This window comes from Ipomoea triloba, chromosome 1, assembly GCF_003576645.1.
Source record: "Ipomoea triloba cultivar NCNSP0323 chromosome 1, ASM357664v1".
Lineage (NCBI taxonomy): Eukaryota > Viridiplantae > Streptophyta > Magnoliopsida > Solanales > Convolvulaceae > Ipomoea > Ipomoea triloba.
In genome coordinates this window covers 13,418,528-13,439,763 of record NC_044916.1, presented here as the reverse complement: position 1 = coordinate 13,439,763, position 21,236 = coordinate 13,418,528, and the positions used below count along the sequence as shown (strand labels likewise).

Below are 21,236 nucleotides of genomic sequence, written 5' to 3'. Positions count from 1 at the left end.
TGGGCTTGTTATTTAACTAATTTTAATTAGAGTGGAGGGAGGCCTCGTCCCAAGAGTGGGGTGTAAGGTGGGATGCAAGGGATTGCAAGGCAATGCTCAAGAGAGACGGGTGCAAGGTGGGATGCAAAGCAGTGCAAGGCAGGACGGCACGGGGTGGTGCCAAGTGTCGGGTGTCGCCGGAGGGCGCGACCGCTACCGGTGACCTCACCCAGCCAAGGCTCCGGCGGCACCCGACGCTTGGCGACCTCACCCGTGGCCAAGGTGCCCTCGGAGTGTGGTGGCGTGCCTGGTTGCCCAGGTCGCCATTCTTGGGCCGGTCTCTTGGGCTTTGTATATATTTTATTTGGACTCACGCCTCAGTAATAATATTGTCATTTTCTTATCTTGTTATATATTTTGTACCCGATTTATGGTGTACTTGGTTCCGATAAAACTACCGTACCAAGCATTGTCCAGTTATTTGGTGCAAATAACTTTATCCATTACAAAAGGATGAATAAGTCTTCTGGAAATTGTGCTAAATTGTCTAATGATTTGGTGCAAATAACTTTATCCATTACAAAAGGGTGAATTAGTCTTCTGGGAAACTGTGCTATATTGTCTATATATTACTCGTTCCATTTTACCTGACATGTTTACTATTTATTGGTCAAATCAACTCTTTCTTTATTGCTTATTTCTTTTAATAATTTTAATTATTTTTAAATTTGATTTTTTGTGTTTAATAGTACTTTTAATGTAGTTTCTAAATATATAAATTTTATATACTAATACTAAACTTAATATTATGAAAAATTAAATTAAAAATAATTTCAACTAAGCCTCGTTAACTGAACCAGACAAACATGGGACGGAGTTAGTACATTTTAACCTATGTAGCATGAAACGAGAAAATGGGAAACAACATTTTAACCTATGTAGCATGAAACGAGAAAATGGGAAACAAAAAATTAACCTATGTAGCATGAAACGAGAAAATGGGAAACAAAAAACTTGGAAATGTCATATGCGGGCTATATATATATAGGGACGGAGTATATATATAGGAATGGCTCTCGTGTGGTGATCAAGTTTAAAAAAAAAAAAAAAATTCTAAACTGATGCACCTAACATTTTAACCTATGTAGCATGAAACGAGAAAATGGGAAACAACATTTTAACCTATGTAGCATGAAACGAGAAAATGGGAAACAAAAAATTAACCTATGTAGCATGAAACGAGAAAATGGGAAACAAAAAACTTGGAAATGTCATATGCGGGCTATATATATATAGGGACGGAGTATATATATAGGAATGGCTCTCGTGTGGTGATCAAGTTTAAAAAAAAAAAAAAAATTCTAAACTGATGCACCTAACATTTTAACCTATGTAGCATGAAACGAGAAAATGGGAAACAACATTTTAACCTATGTAGCATGAAACGAGAAAATGGGAAACAAAAAATTAACCTATGTAGCATGAAACGAGAAAATGGGAAACAAAAAACTTGGAAATGTCATATGCGGGCTATATATATATAGGGACGGAGTATATATATAGGGAATGGCTCTCGTGTGGTGATCAAGTTTAAAAAAAAAATATATATATATAGGGAATGGCTCTCGTGTGGTGATCAAGTTTAAAGAAAAAAAAAATTCTAAACTGATGCACCTTAAGCTTTTAAAAAATATATATATATATAGGGAATGGCTCTCGTGTGGTGATCAAGTTTAAAGAAAAAAAAAAAATTCTAAACTGATGCACCTTAAGCTTCTAATCTACGAATCTTAAGTTGGATTAACATAAAGAATATTGGTTGTGTTTTGCACTTATTGTGTTTAAGAATATTGTGGTTGTGTTTTGCACTTATTGTGTTTAAGAATATTGGTTGTGTTTTGCACTTTAAGCAAAAGCAAAATATCACGCACCTTAAACATAACCCACGCACACAATTCACACACCAAGTGCTGGATTCGAACCCTCACCATATTTTAACAAAAACACGCACCATCCAACTTTGCTAAGTACTCAATTGGTTACTTATATATATGTTTTTATATATTTATATCTAAATATGTACTGTACATATATATATATATAAGCGCTATATGGGGATGGGTGAGTGGGGGCCGCTGCCCCCACTGCTGGATCCCCTAGTGATACTGACTACACGCGGCTTCCGTCGATGTCTAGGGAATTCGACTACTCTACGACTAAACTCATTTGTTCTGACGAATCACATATGACAGTTGATATTAGCATATCAGAGTTGGGATCAGAGCATATCAGAGCTACGATCAGAGCATATAAGACCAAACTCGTCGTGAGACTCTGGAGATGAAGTTTTACGCGAACTAAGTGCATTGCTTATGCTCTTCTGTACCCCCTTCATGCTAAAGTTAGTATCTTTCAGAGAACAAACCCTAAATCCTAACACGTAACCCCTAACCCAAACCCTAAAGCCGCCCCCACTGGAACATTTTTCTGGATCCGCCACTGTTCAGCACGCAACCTATATTCAGCAAATGCCTTTTGGGTATCTTTCAATTCCTTCCTACAAACCTTAAAAATATTGCAAATCCTGACAAGTTCATTTCCAAGATGATTAATCTGCTGACCTCTATTTTCAATTTCTTCATTTTTAGTCTTGATAGTGATCTCAATCATGTTATCAAGCTTTAGCACATCATTTATACCTTCTTTTATCTCCTGAACATCCTAGCCCATTTCCATCTCCTGGACATCTTGGCCCAATGTCAGCTCAACATTTTGCTCTTTGATCAGACTCCCTTCTTCTTGACCCTCAGCCACACCTCCAACTTTCGCATCACTCTCACCAGCACCGTCTTCAACTTCCTTGACTTCTTCCACATTGGCAGGCTCCTCAGTAAATAGCCTGCTGCTTTCATGTTGTACCTTCTCAGTCTCACAAACCCTCTTCATGTTGTCCCTTGCTAGGCTCCTTACGCAACACAAGACCATCATGCCCAGCATCATCGTAAATTGGTTCCTCATTGAGCGGAGCACGCGACCTATATTCAGTGACTACCTTGTTGGTTTCTTTCAATGCCTTCCTATAACCCTAAAAAAAAGTGCAAATGTTGAAAAGTTCGCATTCAAGTCGATAAATCTGCTGATCTCTTTTTTGAATTGCTTCATTTTTAGCCTTCTTAATGCTCTCATTCATGTCATTACGCCTTTTAACCTCAGCAAGCAGCAATTCATTAATGTTATCAAGCCTTCGCACATCATCAAGCTGCAATATAGTATTCTCTTGTTCATTAACAATAGGGTTGGTTTAGGGTTAGGGTTTAGGTTAAGGTTTAAGGTTATGGTTTAGGGATAGAGGTTAAGGTATGGTGTTTAGGATTTAACATTTAGGGCTTGATTTAGGGTTTGCGATTAGGATTATGGTAGGTTTTAGGGTTTAGGGTTAGGGGTTACGAGTTAGGATTTAGGCTTTGGGATTTGGGTTTGTTCTATGAAAGATACTAACTTTAGCATGAAGGTGGTAGAAGAGCATAAGCAATGCACTTAGTTCGCGTAAAACTTCATCTCCAGAGTCTCACGACGAGTTTGGTCTTATATGCTCTGATCCTAGCTTTGATATGCTCTGATCCCAACTCTGATATGCTCTAATCTACTGTCATATGTGATTCGTCAAGAACAAATGAGTTTAGTCGTAGAGTAGTCGAATTCCCTACTCTGATATGCTCTAATCTACTGTCATATGTGATTCGTCAAGAACAAATGAGTTTAGTCGTAGAGTAGTCGAATTCCCTAGACATCGACGGAAGCCGCGTGTAGTCTGTATCACTAGCGGATCCAGCATGGGGGCGGGGCAGTTGCCCCCACTCACCCCACCCCCATATAGCCTTATATATATATATATATATATAGAGTTAATTCCAGCAATGGTCCTCCGACTATGTTGATTTTCCAAAATTAGTCATTGACTTTTAATTTGGACAATTTAAGTCCCTTGACTTTCAAATTCTTTCCAATGTCGGTCCTTTAGTCAAATTTTGATTTAGTTGAGGTAAAATGAAGCGGTAAAATTGTCCGTTCACCTGTATAGTGTATTATTACTCGTATTTCTTCTGTGCTATACGCTATATATATGAATATAATCTCAGTCGAAGAGACTTTGACTGAGATTAATGGTTCCGATTTAGACTTCGACTGAGATTATATTCATATATACAACGTATAGGACATAAGAAATACGAGTAATAATACATTAAACATGTGAACGGATAATTTTACCCCTTCATTTGACCTCAACTTGACCAAAATTTGACGAAAGGACCAACATTGGAAAGAATTGGAAAGTCAAGGGACCTAAATTGTCCAAATTAAAAGTCGGGGACTAATTTTGGAAAATCAACATAGTCAGAGGACCATTGGTGGAATTAACTCTATATATATATATATATATATGTATGTATGTATAGTACATATTTAGATATAAATATATAAAAACATATATACAAGTAATCAATTGAGTACTTAGCAGAGTTGGATGGTGCCGAATCCAGCAGCACGTTTTTCATTCCTTGTTGTTTGTAGCTTTTTCAAATATATATATATAAAGCTTTTATAAATTAATAATGAGATGTGTAATTTATAATATGTTTTTTATTTGAATTAGTTTATCAACTTAATTGTGTTTCATATATTGTTATTAATATTTGTATAAAGTTTTGATGTGTTTTAATTTTTGTCTATATCCAACAATATTTATGACTATATTCCTTTTTAAGTGTTTCAATTTTTTAATACCGTTATATTACAATGCAATATATGTTCATTACTACTTTCTCAACTTATTGAAGCACAAAGAATCAATATCGTTGAGGCTCAAACCCACAACCTTCTATATAAGGGAGCAACTTGGTGTTATCTCTTTTATGTTTTCGCCCCCACTGAGACATTTTTCTGGATCCGCCACTGATTATACGTATATAACATTTTTTGTAATTAATAAGCATATAACGTTATAACGTCGGTTCATACGGTTCCCTGTAGGAACTGACGTTATATGCTAAAAATTTATTTTCTTAAATTAAAAATATAACAAAATTCTTTTAAAAAAAATTAACATATAACGTCGTTATATGTAAAATTTTGTATTTAATTTTTAAATCCTGAGTATATAATAACGGTTTTTACTAGAACCGACGTTAAATTCTCAATTTAAAAAAAAAAAAGTTAAGCATATAACGTCGTTTATTGAAATAACTTACGTAAAAATAATATATATTATTTTTTATTTATTTTATTGACATTTAACATCGATTTTGAAATAACCGACGTTATATGTTATTTCTGTAGTAGTGATTACAGAAGAATTCCGATAAAAAAATCAAGCCAAAAGAATAAGTACCCTTCAAGTACTGTACAATCCATTTAACGGTATATATGGGCTCACAACACTTACAGCATAAGTCAGATTAGGTCTAGTGTATATACCATAGCATACATAAGACTTTCAACAACACTTGACTAAGGAACCCTTTTCATATAAGCCGCATCGGCATAATTCAGAAGACAACTTAAAATGTGCCCCAAATGGAGTATACACAAGTTTACAATTCGACATATTAAATCGATCAAACACCTTATCAACATACTTTTTCTAGGAGGGTCACACTTCTGTGAGACTGTCTCACGGATCCTTATTTGTGAGACGAGTAGGGTCGAAGCAACATGCAAATGTCATACTTATATGTTCAAATATAATACTAATCAAGAATACAATTTTTGTTACTTATAAGAGAAAAAGTAATACATTTTTCATAATAAGTAATGTCGACAAGTGTCCCTCACTTATAAGGGAAAATATAATACTTTTGAGGAAAAATGTAACACTTTTAAATCGAAATGTAAAAGTATTGTATTTTCCCTTAAAAGTATTACATTTACCCTTATAAGTAACAAAAATTTTATTCTTGATTAGTATTACATTTGAGCATATAATTATGACATTTGTGCATATAAGTATATTACATTTACATCTTGAACTGACCCGATCCGATACATCTCACGGTGAGACGGTCTCACACAAGTTTTTGCCTTTCTAGGATATATAAAGTTTTCCAGCTTGGTCATTCCTGTGTATCTCCATGCCAAGAATCTTCTTTGTTGCACCAAGGTCTTTCATCTCAAACTCATTGCTTAGTTGAGACTTCAACTTATTAACAAGAGATATGTCAGGAGAAGCAATGAACATATCATCAACATAAAGTAATAGATAAATAAAATACCCATTAGAAAATTCTTTAAAATAAACACAGCTGTATAATTTGCCAGGTTACACTCCATTAAATCATTAATGCATAAATTAGTTGATGAAAGTATGTAGCATAACTAGCAGAGTTGCAAAATTGCAAAATTGCAAAATTGAAATAATATGTGATTGGAATATATATATGGCTCCATGACAAAGGGAAGACAGCCAATTGCCCAAATAGCCCAACGCATACCCAGTTACAACATGCAAAGCTCAACTCGAGTAGGGACCAGGGAGGTACTCCCAACTGCTAAGTGCCACCTAGAGCTGCACCAGGAGGTACTCCCAACTGCTAAGTGCCACCTAGAGCTGCACCACTAATTGACATGGAGGACTAAGTGCCACCTAGAGCTGCACCACTAATTGACATGGAGGAGAATTTAAATTTGGAAATTGTATTAGTGTTTATAAGTCAAATTATTGTAGTGGAGGTACTCCCAACTGCTAAGTGCCACCTAGAGCTGCACCACTAATTGACATGGAGGAGAATTTAAATTTGGAAATTGTATTAGTGTTTATAAGTCAAATTATTGTAGTGGAGGTACTCCCAACTGCTAAGTGCCACCTAGAGCTGCACCACTAATTGACATGGAGGAGAATTTAAATTTGGAAATTGTATTAGTGTTTATAAGTCAAATTATTGTAGTGGAGGTACTCCCAACTGCTAAGTGCCACCTAGAGCTGCACCACTAATTGACATGGAGGAGAATTTAAATTTGGAAATTGTATTAGTGTTTATAAGTCAAATTATTGTAGTGGAGGTACTCCCAACTGCTAAGTGCCACCTAGAGCTGCACCACTAATTGACATGGAGGAGAATTTAAATTTGGAAATTGTATTAGTGTTTATAAGTCAAATTATTGTAGTGGAGGTACTCCCAACTGCTAAGTGCCACCTAGAGCTGCACCACTAATTGACATGGAGGAGAATTTAAATTTGGAAATTGTATTAGTGTTTATAAGTCAAATTATTGTAGTGGAGGTACTCCCAACTGCTAAGTGCCACCTAGAGCTGCACCACTAATTGACATGGAGGAGAATTTAAATTTGGAAATTGTATTAGTGTTTATAAGTCAAATTATTGTAGTGGAGGTACTCCCAACTGCTAAGTGCCACCTAGAGCTGCACCACTAATTGACATGGAGGAGAATTTAAATTTGGAAATTGTATTAGTGTTTATAAGTCAAATTATTGTAGTGGAGGTACTCCCAACTGCTAAGTGCCACCTAGAGCTGCACCACTAATTGACATGGAGGAGAATTTAAATTTGGAAATTGTATTAGTGTTTATAAGTCAAATTATTGTAGTGGAGGTACTCCCAACTGCTAAGTGCCACCTAGAGCTGCACCACTAATTGACATGGAGGAGAATTTAAATTTGGAAATTGTATTAGTGTTTATAAGTCAAATTATTGTAGTGGAGTGACATGTAGTGAATTTTTCAAATCGGAAGTCATGAGATCGAGTCTCAACGGATGCGATATTGACTCTTTATGCTTCAATAGGTTGAGAAAGTGCGAAAATAATACACTTAGCTTACAACATATTTGGTTCATAAAATAGGTTAGAAATGGAATGGACATATTCCATTATTTGTTTTTGATAAAGACAACTTTTTCTTGGGAATAATATTTCCGAATGATATATATATATATATATATATATATATATGTCCATAATCAGGTGAAAACCGTGCTCTAAATGAGAACTTGTGGACAAATCCAAACCATAGATCTAGTAGATCTAACGGTTGAAAATAAACAAAACTTTATACATAGTAAAATTTATGAAAATGGATTTACTCATTTTAAAAATTTGTAATAGTTTTTAAATTGGCCCACTCATTTCTTACTTGACTTCCTATCTATTAGACCTTGCAGAGTAATGGTTTGGATTTGTTCACAAGTTCTCACCTGGAGAGTGGTTTTCATATGATTAGGATTTTGTGTGTGTATATATTCATTAATAATAATAATAATAATAATAATAATAATAATAATAATAATAATAATATTATTATTATTATTATTATTATTATTATTACTATTACTATTACTATTACTATTACTATTACTATTATTAGCGAGAAGGGTCAAATAAGCTCCTAAACATTACCTAAAAAGTCAATTAGGCTCCTAAACATTTGAAAAATGCAATTAGACCCTTTAGCATGTTAAATTGGGATAAAGAAGCCAAAAAACCTATAAATGACTTGCTATTGCAAGTCATTTACTGTTCAGGGGAAAATCCGCGACCGACACTATCACTGATCGCCATACTCCGGCGAAAGGTGGCCAAATTTGGTCGCCTTTCACCAGAGGTGGGCGACCAGAACGACCAGAGTTCTGGTCGCCTTCAATGGAGCCACTTTGCCGTGGTTCCGCCGGAGAACGCAACCGACGACTGCTAGGCTGTCGCCGGTCGCTGGACTTTCACTTGAGATGGGAATGACCTGTAATAGCAGGTTAATTACCAGTTTTTGGACTTCTTTGTCCAAATTTAACATGTTAAAGGGCCTAATTATACTTTTTAAATGTTTATGGCCTAATTCACTTTTCAGGTAATGTTTAGGAGTTTATTTGGCCCTTTTCCCTTTTTTTATTATTATTATTATTATTATTATTATTATTATTTAGCATACATACGCACGTGTATCTTTGTTTACGTCTGAATTGTCTTTAATTAACTCTTTAATATAAATATGTATCTTTTAATAGTAATAATAATAATAATTATTCTATCTCTCTCTCTACACACACACACACATATATTTTGGTTCATATGTGACCTAGAGCTCCCATGCGATCGTGTGGCTGCATTTTTGTCATCGGATTCGATTAATCTAACGGTGGCAGTATTATCTTAGTGTTTAGGAAATTGCAATTCACGTATGTTAAGTGGAGGGTGTTATGGTAATTTTAGTATCTATATTGCGTTGTGGTGCGTTTTAGTACATGGTGTTGTGCATTCTAATACATGTTGTGGTGTGTTTTATTACGTATGTTGGTACATTTAACTGTGTTGTGAAATGTTGTGTTTTAATCCGTTCTCTGGTGCATTTAAATCGTAGAATGGTGTGTATATTAACACATGTTTTTAATAAGTTTAATAGTGCATGTTTATAATCTGGGATGAAGATTTTCAATAAATGGAATTTTGCATTTTAACTCACGTTGTGGTGCATTTTAATACGTAGAATGGTGCATATTTTAGCACGTGTTTTCTTATATGTGTAATAGTGCATGTTTATAATCTGGCATGAGACACGGTGTGGTGCATTTTAATACGTAAAATGATGTGTTTTATTACGTAAGTTGATGCATTTTAAATGATAGGGGCATTTGGTTATAATGTAGAATGTTGTTTTTAATATGTCCTCGGGTGCATTTTAGTATGTCGAATGATGTGTATTTTAAGTTTTTAACACATATATATTGAGTGTTTATTTGCTGAGTTGTTGTAATCTAATGGCTGCAAAATAGTCGCACGGTCGCACCTAAGGAGGAGACCACATTTGAACTCTACTATATATATATATATATATATATATATATATATATATATATATAGAGAGAGAGAGGTAAGGGATCTTGTGAAATTAGTCCCTTAGGTTAGAAATATGATGAAATATAGACCATTGGATTTAATTTTGATGCATGATCTCAACCCTTGGATTTAAATTTTGCGCATTAAATGATCTATAGTAAGATTAACGTTCTTAGGCAAAATCGTTCGTAGCCTTTCCACTAACCTTTCCCTCTTCTCTGTTTCCTCTTGAGCAAGCTAATCTCCTGCGAAGAAGACGAAGTGAAGTCGACGAAGGCAATGAATTCAACGAGCAAATTTTAGGCGAAGACAACGAAGACGACGATACAGCAAAGCTTTGACAGTGTCTATCACTTCTACGTTTCGTCTTGAACAAGCTACTTTCCGACGAAGAAAACGAAGTGAAGTCGATGAATTCTACGACTGAATAACGTGCACTGTTAGTTGAGAAAATATGCACTACTAGGTGCAAAAAGTTGCACTATATGGTTGAAAATTTTGCACTACAAGTATTTATGAAAAAATAGTGTGATTTGTGCATTTTTATTTGATTGACCATAAGAATGCGCACTGGTAGGCATAAATTTTTGCTCTGTATAGCACAAAAACATGCACTACAGAGCATAAAACCAACCTAAAAGATGGATGATAGCCTGAACTCTACGACTAAACAATGTGCACTGTTAGTTAAGAAAATGTGCATTATTAGGCACAAAAAGTTGCACTATACGGTTAAAAATCATGCACTGCAAGTATTTGTGAAAAAATAGTGTAGTTTGTGCATTTTTATTAACCATAAGAATGTGCACTGGTAGGCACAAACTTTTGCTTTGTATAGCACAAAAACATGCACTACAGAACATAAAACTAACCTAAAAGATGGATGATAGCCTGAACTCTACGATTGAACAACGTGCATTGTTAGTTGAGAAAATGTGCACTACTAGGCACAAATATTTGCACTATACGATTGAAAATTATGCACTACAAGTATTTATGAAAAAATAGTGTGTTTTGTGCAATTTTATTTGATTAACCATAAGAATGTGCACTGGTAGGAATGAACTTTTGCTCTGTAGGACACAAAAACATGCACTACAGAGCATAAAACTATCATGTTAGATGGTTAATAGCATGAACTCTAAAACAGAAAACATGCACTGTTAGGTATAAAAATGTGCACTACTAGGCACAAAAATATGCACTACTAGTCACAAAAATGTGCACTACACAAGTGAAAATTATGCACTACAAGTAACTATGAAAAATAATTTGAAGTAATTACAATTGTACCCTTAATTTTGCGCGTGTTTTAAAAATCAGTAGGCAATATCGTGCGCTGGATTGAATTAGACCTATGGCTATAATTACATCTTATTTCTCACCTAAGGAACATAATGTACAGGAGCCCCTTCTGCGCTCTCTCTCTCTCTCTCTATATATATATATATATACATACCCATCATAACCATCCATATGAATGTAATAAATGGTTGAGATTAAATGTGATTATTCACCACGATCAGGTCAGATTTTAAGACGAAGGACAAATTAGTCCACTGCTGGAAATTTCGCTATTTCCGTCCAACAGTTCCGTCCAACAATAATATTGGTCGGTAATTTAAAAAAAATCACAACTTTCCATCGTAAATAGGATTGGACGGAAATTCCGTCCAACAGTCACTCGTTGGACGGAAGTGCCGACCAACACTAAATGTTGGACGGAATTTCTGTCTAACGCGTGAGTGTTGGACGGAAAACCAAATTGACTGGTAGGTGAAACGGAAATTGGTAGGTATTATTAATTACCGTCCAACAACATTGTTGGACGGAAATTTGAATATTTAACCACCTACTGCGTATTTCAGCTCATTTTCTTCAACTTCCTTCTCTTTTTACTCTCTTCTCTACTGTAAAATTTGTTCCTTTGTTCAAATTAGTATGGGTAACAACATATAAAGTGATTTTTGACAAAGTATATTTCAAATCCAGGTATGAGTTAAAAATAATAGCTTTTAATTTGTGTTTGTATTTATTTGTACTGTGTATATGGACATACTACATATATATATATATATATATATATATATATATATATATATATATATATATATACATATATATATTTATTTATTTATTTATTTATTTATTCACACGCATGTATGATATATATGTATCTACTGTAATGATTTGTTTATTTATTTATGTATTTACTCACACGTATTATCATATTATAGGTGTGCATATTATAAATTAATATATTAATATATAATGTACATGACGTAATGTATATTAGGTGTCCATATTTATATATATATATATATACATATATATATATATATATATATATATATATATATATAATTTTTGTGATTTTGAGATATTTGTATTTTTATACTAGGTATATATGGATAGTATACCAGAATATCGAAAATGGATGTATAATCGATTGTTGCCCGGAAAGAGAGGATACACTGATGAGTTTTTAGCTGGTGTTGAGGAATTTGTTAATTATGCATGCACACTTCCAGTATACGAGTCGACAAATACAATTAGATGTCCATGTAGTAAATGCAAGAATAGAGTACACCTATCTGCTGATGAAGTCCGTGTTCACTTGTATAGGAAAGGATTTGAACCATGTTATTGGGTATGGACGTGTCACGGTGAACCTGTCCCCACAGTAAATGAACAATTTCTAGAGACACGTAATGAAAACAATCAATATGAAACGTTGGTGTTTGATGTAGGTGGTTCATCATTTATTCCATTTAATGTGCAATATAACCAAGAAGAAGATCCACATACAAGTGCACAAAACTTTTATGATTTATTAAGCACTGCTAGGCAACCTTTATCCCCTACTTGTGCTGAGGAAACAGAGTTGTCATATGCGCTGAAGATGATGAATATAAAGGCAACATTTAACATTCCGCAGCTAGCAATGGATCAAATATTTGAGTACAATAAGCATATAATGGGTCCAGATAATCGTGTACCATCTAGGTATTACGATTCAGGGAAATTGATTTCAAAGCTTGGTCTTGCTCATGAGAAGATTGATTGTTGTGTTAATAGCTGCATGTTATACTATAAGTCTAATATCAATGACAGGCAGTGCAAGTTTTGTGGTGAGCCTCGTTTTAAACCAAGTCCACCTACTAGTACTCGTGGGAAAGAAGTGCCCAATAAAATGATGTATTATTTGCCTCTCATTCCTAGATTGCAGCGATTGTATGCCTCACCTAGTTCTGCTGAGCATATGCGGTGGCATTATGAAAATCGCCGCCAACCAGGTGTTATGTGTCATCCTTCTGATGGTGAGGCATGGAAACACTTTGATAGCCAATATCCTGACTTTGCAGCAGATCCTCGGAATGTCAGACTAGGTTTGTGTGCTGATGGCTTTTCTCCATTTGGTTTAAATGCTAAATCATATTCTTGTTGGCCAGTTATGGTTGTTCCATATAATCTTCCACCTTCAATGTGTATGACTCCCCCATATACATTTTTAACTTGTATTATTCCTGGGCAGCACAACCCAAAGGCCAACATTGATGTGTATCTACAGCCTTTAATTGATGAGCTTCAATTGTTATGGGAGACAGGAGTGTTAACTTATGATGTCTCGTTAAAGCAAAACTTTATGATGCGAGCTATGTTGATGTGGACCATTAATGACTTTCCTGCTTATGGTATGTTATCTGGATGGCAAACCGCAGGAAAACTAGCATGTCCTTATTGCAATCATTGTACTAAATCTTTTTATTTAAAGAATGGGCGTAAGACATGTTGGTTTGATTGTCATCGACAATTTCTTCCAATGGATCACCCCTTTAGAAAAAATCGTGATTCTTTCATCAAACAAAGGGTAGAGAAGTCAAGACCCCCGAGGATTTGGACAGGTGAAGAATTGTTGGCTACTGTGCTGATGTTTCCAAAGATTACTGATGGCCCAATCGGTCGACTTGAAGGGTTTGGATGTTCACATAATTGGAAGAAAAGAAGTATCTTTTGGGATTTACCATATTGGAAAGATAACATCCTTCGTCATAACCTGGACGTAATGCATATAGAGAAGAATGTGTTTGATAACATCTTCTACACAGTTATGGATGTTAAAGGAACAAGGAAAAACAAAGACTCACCTGCTGCTCGCTTGGATATAAAGGATTTATGTTCCAGGCCACGGTTAGAATTGGTGGAACATAATGGGCGATATCTTATGCCAAAGGCGCTACAGTTTGAGCCGAGATCATCAAATTGCTGTTTATGAATGGTTAAAAATTCTAAAATTACCTGATGGATTTTCTTCAAACATAAGCAACTGTGTTGATTCAACGTGTTCAAAATTATGTGGGATGAAAAGTCATGATTGCCATATTTTTATGCAGTGTCTTTTGCCAATTGCCTTTTTCTTTTTACCAAAATATCACTGGAAGGCTTTAGTTGAGTTAAGCACTTTTTTTCGAAACCTATGCTCAACAAATCTCAACGTCGACACGTTGAATGAAATGAAAACTTCTATTGTCCTTATACTTTGCAAGTTAGAGCGTATTTTTCCACCGGCGATGTTTGATTGCATGGAGCACTTGCCTATACATTTGGCGGATGAAGCACGTTTAGGTGGACCGGTCCAATATCGCTGGATGTATCCATTTGAAAGGTTCATTAACCATCTCAAATCTAAAATGAAGAATAAGAGATATGTTGAAGGGTCAATATGTGATGCATACTTGATTGAAGAAACAACACATTTCGCTTCATTTTACTTTGAAGATCATGTACAGAGTAAGAGGACACATATCGGTCGAAATTTGAATGATGGTGGAATTGAGACCCAAATCTACCTACAACTTTATCAATTTTCAATCGACCAGGTCGTCCAATGGGCGCAAAAAGTCAAAGATATTTGGACTCCAAAGAGCGATTCACATCTCATCAATATATATTACTTAACTGTGAAGATGTTCAACCAATTTCACTCTGTTAGAGCCACAAAGTTTTATAAGCTTAAAATGTCAAATGTTATGTAGATTGCCTGCTATGCATGTTACTATAGAGATGGTTTTGAATTCTCCCTTTCCTTCCTTGCACACCTTAATATGTTCACTTCATCCTTACTAGCTGGAATAAGAATTATGTCGTCTGACACAACACCTGGGCAAAGGTAATGCAGCAGCACAGTAACCATCACTAGCTGCTTTACCCTCATTGTTTCTATCTTTTTTCTATCCATTTTTTTAGATTGAAATTTTTGGTTGTTGTGTGAACATCTTTGGAAGTTAATTGTGTATATAGTTTAGGGGAATGAATGTGAGACACCAAATACAGTAAAGTAAACAAGAAAAGTGTGTGATTTTGCTTTGATTTAGGCATGCAACTAATGGCTGACTTAAACAATGCAGTTACTGGTGAATGGTCTACAATAAAATAAGTGGATGGCATTGCACAAATAAACATCAAAATTTGATGGTCCATCTAATTATTACTTAGACCCAATTTTATGAGATATTTCTAATTCTTATAATATTTTTTTTGGGTTCAAATTCTGCATTTCTCTCATCTCTTGACGGTACATTAGCTAACTGGTAGAACTAAGCTCTTATTTAGTCCTCTATTACTATCTAATTGTGTTGGGGAGTATTGGAATGCAGTATATCTATTGCCATCACTATATAGTGGACTGGGCATTTGGATTCATAACTCTCATTTGCTTCTCCAATATAGATACAAGCATAAAACATGTCCCCTTTAATCATGTTCCTAGCACATACTCGTTGGTTCAAAACTTGCCAACTGTTTCTTTGACTTTATAATTGCTTGAGATTGCAATTTTAAAATAAATTTTTAATATTCGTGGCTATGAGTTTTGATGTTTAATTGTTAAATTGAATTATTTTATTATGTTTGTGAGATATGTGTTTTGAACTTCATTTGATTATCTCACATTGTGGTGCTATATAGATGTCTCACCGTAAAAAAAGTAGAGGAGGTAGAGGTAAAACATGCACAAGTACTCAGTCACAGCTTGGCATGTCACAACTGCCATCAATGCGTGCACTAATTAATGGCCCGGAAGAAGGAAATGCACACATAAGGACAACACAAAGTAATGAAGTCAGTAGGCATTTGGAGGATACTGATTCTGAGCGTACTGCCTCAGCTTCAAGGGAGAGTGAGCATACTACTGAAGCAGCGACCGAGCATACTTCTCAACCGGTTTCTGAGCCATCAACTCCACTGACGATTCCAAATGACCGCAGGACTTTGATTCACCCAATCAGTGAAAAAGCGTAAGTACTATTCATTTTCACTTTTTTTTTTATCAAAACTACATGTGATAGACAAATAAACAAGAATACCAAAACTGCATTTACATTGTATGTTTGGAATTTTAAAACACTAAAACATTGCAGTTCTGGTACTGTAGCACCAATAGGCCAACTACTCTTTAAGTTGATGAAATAAGCAACTGATTATAAAAGGATTCAGAGGGGAGTGGGGTTACAGGAAGCATCAAGTATCTTGACCATCAGGTCCTTCTCATCAATCCACAATGAACTTTTTCGACGCAAAAGCTCATTTCCCTATGTCTTCTTTTCTTTAATTTTAGTTTCTCTCATCCTCCAGTATTCAAAGATGGCTCTCTCTTCAGCCTTGGCCTTCTTCTCATTCATTTTCACATATATTTTATAAATGCCATAAAACTTAACATTGTATTATAATTCAGATTTGAGCCTCATTCAGCACATCGTAGGATCATTGAATGCATACAAAAGGCATACCCGCAGGCTATAAAATCATTTAAGGCCGCTCCTCAATATTTGAAGGACGTGTGGTTTAATGAGTTTAAGGTAAACATTTATGTCTCAAGTAGTAGACTATAAACGTGATGAAATTAAGTCAAACATGTTTTAAATTCTCTTTATTTTGAATTTTTGCATAACAAATGCTTAATTAGATTGTGATAGAAATTCTCAACTCTCCCTTTTCATCCTTACTCTAACAGAAATGCATATAGAATGCTTTATTTTGCTACATATAGAATGCTCATTTTAAATTGCTGCCTTTTATTTAGCATATAGAGTGCTTTATTTTGCTGCATCTAGAATGCTTTAACAGAATGCTTATTTTAAATTGCTGCCATTTACCCTTTGCTTTATTTTGGTGCATATAGAATGCTTTAACAGAATGCTTATTTTAAATTGCTACCTTTTACCCTTTGCTTTATTTTGCTGCATATAGAATGCTTTAACAGAATGCTTAAACAGAATGCTTCAACTGTGCATGGTTTATTGACTTTCAACCTTTGCTTTGGCATTAAAAAAAAAGGTTATTGTGTTTGCTAACTTACTGTTTTGATGAGTATAGAAAGATTATAAATGGGATCCACTAGAGGAGAATACCATACGCCGCATCTTTGAGAAAAAAGGTGCAAAGCTCCTTACAGACCATCTGCGAGAGGTCCGAGTGCGCTTGGCTGATGAAAACAAAACCAAACCACATTGGATTGCTGATGATGTGCTAGATGACTTAGTTCGCATTTGGGAGAGTGAGGATTTCAAAAAGCTCTCGAAGAAAAACAAGAGTAACAGAAATTCAAATTCTGGAGGACTAGGTGCATCGATTCATAGTTGTGGTTATATTCCTATGACTGAACATCGCCGAAGACTTGTAAGTTTGAAAAAAATTATTAAAATAGTTTATCTTATATTATAACATTATACTAAATACGTTTTATTATTCTTGAATAGAAAGAAAAGCTTGGAAAAGATCCAAGTCTTGCCGACTTGTATCAACACACTCATAAAAGGAAAAATGGAGATGGAGCATATGTTTGTGCAAAAGCTCAAAAAGTTGTGGTAATAAATCTTTCTAATATTACTTCTATTAAAAGTGCCACATGGAATTATTTTAGGAGATGAAAGTTTTGTGTTTTATTTTGTAGGATACCATGAATGAACTACGACAGACTCAGACTGAAGCATCAGATGCAGAGTTGTGGTTGGAGGCCACCGGTGGTGTAAAGAGGGGAGGCTACGTATATGGCTTTGGTTCGGATACGCAGCACTATTTTTCTGAAGCTTCAAAGAAATCAAAATCTCAGGCTGGAGCATCATCTTCAAATGCAGCTTTGATGGCAGAAATTCAAGAAATGAGGGAAGAGAACAAAATGTTTCGGGAAGAAAACAAGTTTATCCGCGAAGAACTATCAAAGATGGGTGTTATATTTGCACAATTCAATGCAAACCCCGAGTTCTTAAGCTCTTTCAACGTGAATAACTCCGGCTCGCTTAACAGTGAAACACAAGCTCCTTCTAATGAAGATTAAATACTTCATGTTTTATGACTTTTTTTTGGTGTGTAGGGCAATAGTACACTGCTTAAATGCACACAATACTATATTTTTGTTGTAAATAATTTTAATATTTAAATATTTTCGTTTTGAATTTCGATATTGTGTACATTACTTTGTTTATGATATAGAATGTGTTGATTACAGGTAAAATAAAATTATAGCAAGATCAAAATAATAAAAATAATTTATATAAATAAAAAATTTCCTTCCAATCGTTGGTCACAATTTCCGTCCAACAGGTTGGTTGGAATTTCCGTCCAACGGGTCAAAAGTGGACGGAACTTCCCTTTCTTAAATTCATTGGGTTACCACTAGGACTTTCCGTCCAACAGATTAAAGTTGGACGGAATTTCCCATTCTTAAAATGGTGGGTGATCATTTGGAATTTCCGTCCAACATGTCAAAATTGGACGGAAATTCCCATTCTACAAATGGTGGTTTACCGTTCGGAAATTCCTACCAACTTTGTCCCGTTAGTCGGAATTTCCGTCCAACATATGATGTTGGACGGAATTACCGATGTTCATTTTTCCGGATCATCGTTTTGGTCGGAATGTTGGTCGGAAACCTTATTACCGACCAATAACCCCCATTGTCCGTCCAATTTTCGTTGGACGGAAATAGCGGGATTTCCAGCAGTGGTCCATTACTAATTTACTATGCACTGTAATTAGGGAAAGGAAATAATTAACATACATGGACGTGCATAGCAGTAGTAAATATGGTAGTAAATCAAATGCAATGGTATTAACTATTAACATCATAATAAAATAGAGACCATGGAAGCGCAAGTCCAAAGCACTGCAATGGATGAAGATGGAGGGATGGAGTTCGAACAAAACACAAAGCCGACAATGAACTATTGTGTGCATATTTACTGAATATTGTGTGCCTGTGACGTATGAGTTGTGTGCCTAGCGTGAATAATAATAGAATTAGTTAATGAAACGTTTAAAAAATATATATATTTTTAAAAAAGGTTAGATTGATTACGAAACCGAGTGTACTGGTAATTGTAGGATACGTAAATATAAATTATTGATAGTGGTAAAAAGTTGAAAACATGAATATGAATATTAGATAGTTGCATGACTATGCAAAACGTGAATAACGGTGGATGACGATGATACTATTAGGTTGGGCTACAACGTGTGCGGAGTAATGTTTAACTACATGCATTTTTTATTTTTTTTTGCAAGAACTTTAATTTTTGCATAAATTGTACTTATATTCCATATGCACAGGGAAATATACAATGTGTGCCAATTATTAGTGATATAATGTGTGCCTAAAAAATTAAATCATGTGCCCAGACGGACAAAAATGAAAATCTGAGGCAACCGGTGTCATTATTGTGATGAACAACCAGCCCGTCACGACAGCCGTAACTACCCCTGAACCCAAATACAAAGAAAAAATAGAAGAACAAAGGGAAGGAATAGCAAGTGACTTGGCAAAAAAAATTTAGTGCTATATTAAAATGATATGTTCTATTTAAATCCCAACTACAATTTCATTTATGAAATGACTTATATTCTTATTGTGGACTGCCACAACATGCTGCTAAAATATAAAAAAAAATTAATCTTAAAAATATAGGAGAATATGTCTTATGTAAAGGAACACAATATTTGGTAGCGAGAAAAAAAAAAAACCGGTCAAGCACACAACTATAACACCCAACCAGGAATCAGATCCAATATTTATTAAGGCATATTAACAATGGTAATAACCCAAATAATGTTAAAAAGTCAGATTCATTTTAATGAAACTTAGAGTACATTACCTATGTAAATTAAAAATGCACTTAACACACGACATCGGGCACACAAGCAAAATGTATGAGCACATAACTATAACAAATCGTATTAATAATGTCAATAAGTTGAACTAATAACGGTAGATTTATGCATTTAATTGTATTCTTGATTTGGACTGCCACAATGAGTTGATTAATAATACAACAGTTTAAGTTTTAAATAATTAGAGAACTTAGACTTATGTGAAAGGCACACAACATATGGCATTGGGCACACAAACAAACCATATGAGCATACAACTGTAACAAAACGTACGAGAATATGATCCAATATTTCCTAAAACATATTAACGGTCTCTGAATAAAACTGTTATGCTAAGAATAAAGTAGTTGGAAAAGGAACAAAAGTGTGGTATTTCGTATTTGCATAATTGTGAACGGAAAAAAAAAATCAAAAATGGTATTTCATATTTGTAAATTGTTAAAATTATGAACAGGCGTTTAAAAAATATATGTGGTATTTTGAATAACTAATTTTAATTGTTTCCCGAATTTCAATTACATTTAGACATGAATAAATAAAAGCATTTCAATGCTCTTTAAACTATTATAATGATTTACGAACAAAGTTTAGATATTAAACATAAAGCAAAAACTTGGCATACGGGCGTGAGTAAAAAGGCACACGCCATTCCTAAGACGGCACACAAGGCAGAGTGCATGGGCACACAAGATCATGCAAACGGTGGTGTGTGCCATAGTCATTTATAATCTGTGCCACACAAGCCAATGTCGTATGCACGAAATTAAAACTGGTAGCGTTATCATATTAATCAAATGCCGAGAACTATGCATTGCGTTTGAAAGTGTCAAAATTTCAGGCCCACGAAGGCAATACACATTCACTGTTAATGACTGTAGGCACACAACTGCTGAATAAAGATTAAAGGACATACAGCTTTACCTAAAAACGCACACACAAAATATGATAACACAACAATGATCACAAAAATAAGCTAACATTGATTAAAACTTAGGCAACTATCATGATAAACAACAGTGAAGCCAAAACAGTACATAAAACTAACAATCTAAATCAATCCTTGATGGTAGACAAAAGAGATGAAAAGAAGCGTAACGCACGTGCCACGTTGCTTGTACAGTGCAGCTGGACCTTCAACAAAATCTTCATCATCATCATTGGGCAGTTGGAAGAGCACACCACCGAAGGTGTTTTTTGCTGCCACGCCAACAAACACAAACAACATCAAAGAGAGAAAACAATGGTGCACAATAT

The 21,236-nt window shown here is 34.8% G+C and overlaps 2 protein-coding genes across 2 annotated transcripts; both read left to right on the top strand.

The window, feature by feature from the left end:
- The first annotated feature begins 12,225 nt into the window (after positions 1–12,225).
- Positions 12,226–14,094, top strand: LOC115996245. Its single transcript, XM_031235444.1, has one exon. The coding sequence runs from the start codon at positions 12,226–12,228 to the stop codon at positions 14,092–14,094; it is 1,869 nt and encodes a 622-aa protein (XP_031091304.1).
- A 1,778-nt stretch (positions 14,095–15,872) lies between these two features.
- Positions 15,873–18,153, top strand: LOC115996154. The gene is made up of 6 exons (XM_031235324.1): positions 15,873–16,114; positions 16,552–16,675; positions 17,067–17,111; positions 17,193–17,495; positions 17,576–17,683; positions 17,770–18,153. Exons 1-6 carry the CDS (start codon positions 15,873–15,875, stop codon positions 18,151–18,153), a joined length of 1,206 nt encoding a protein of 401 aa, XP_031091184.1.
- Positions 18,154–21,236: the final 3,083 nt, after the last annotated feature.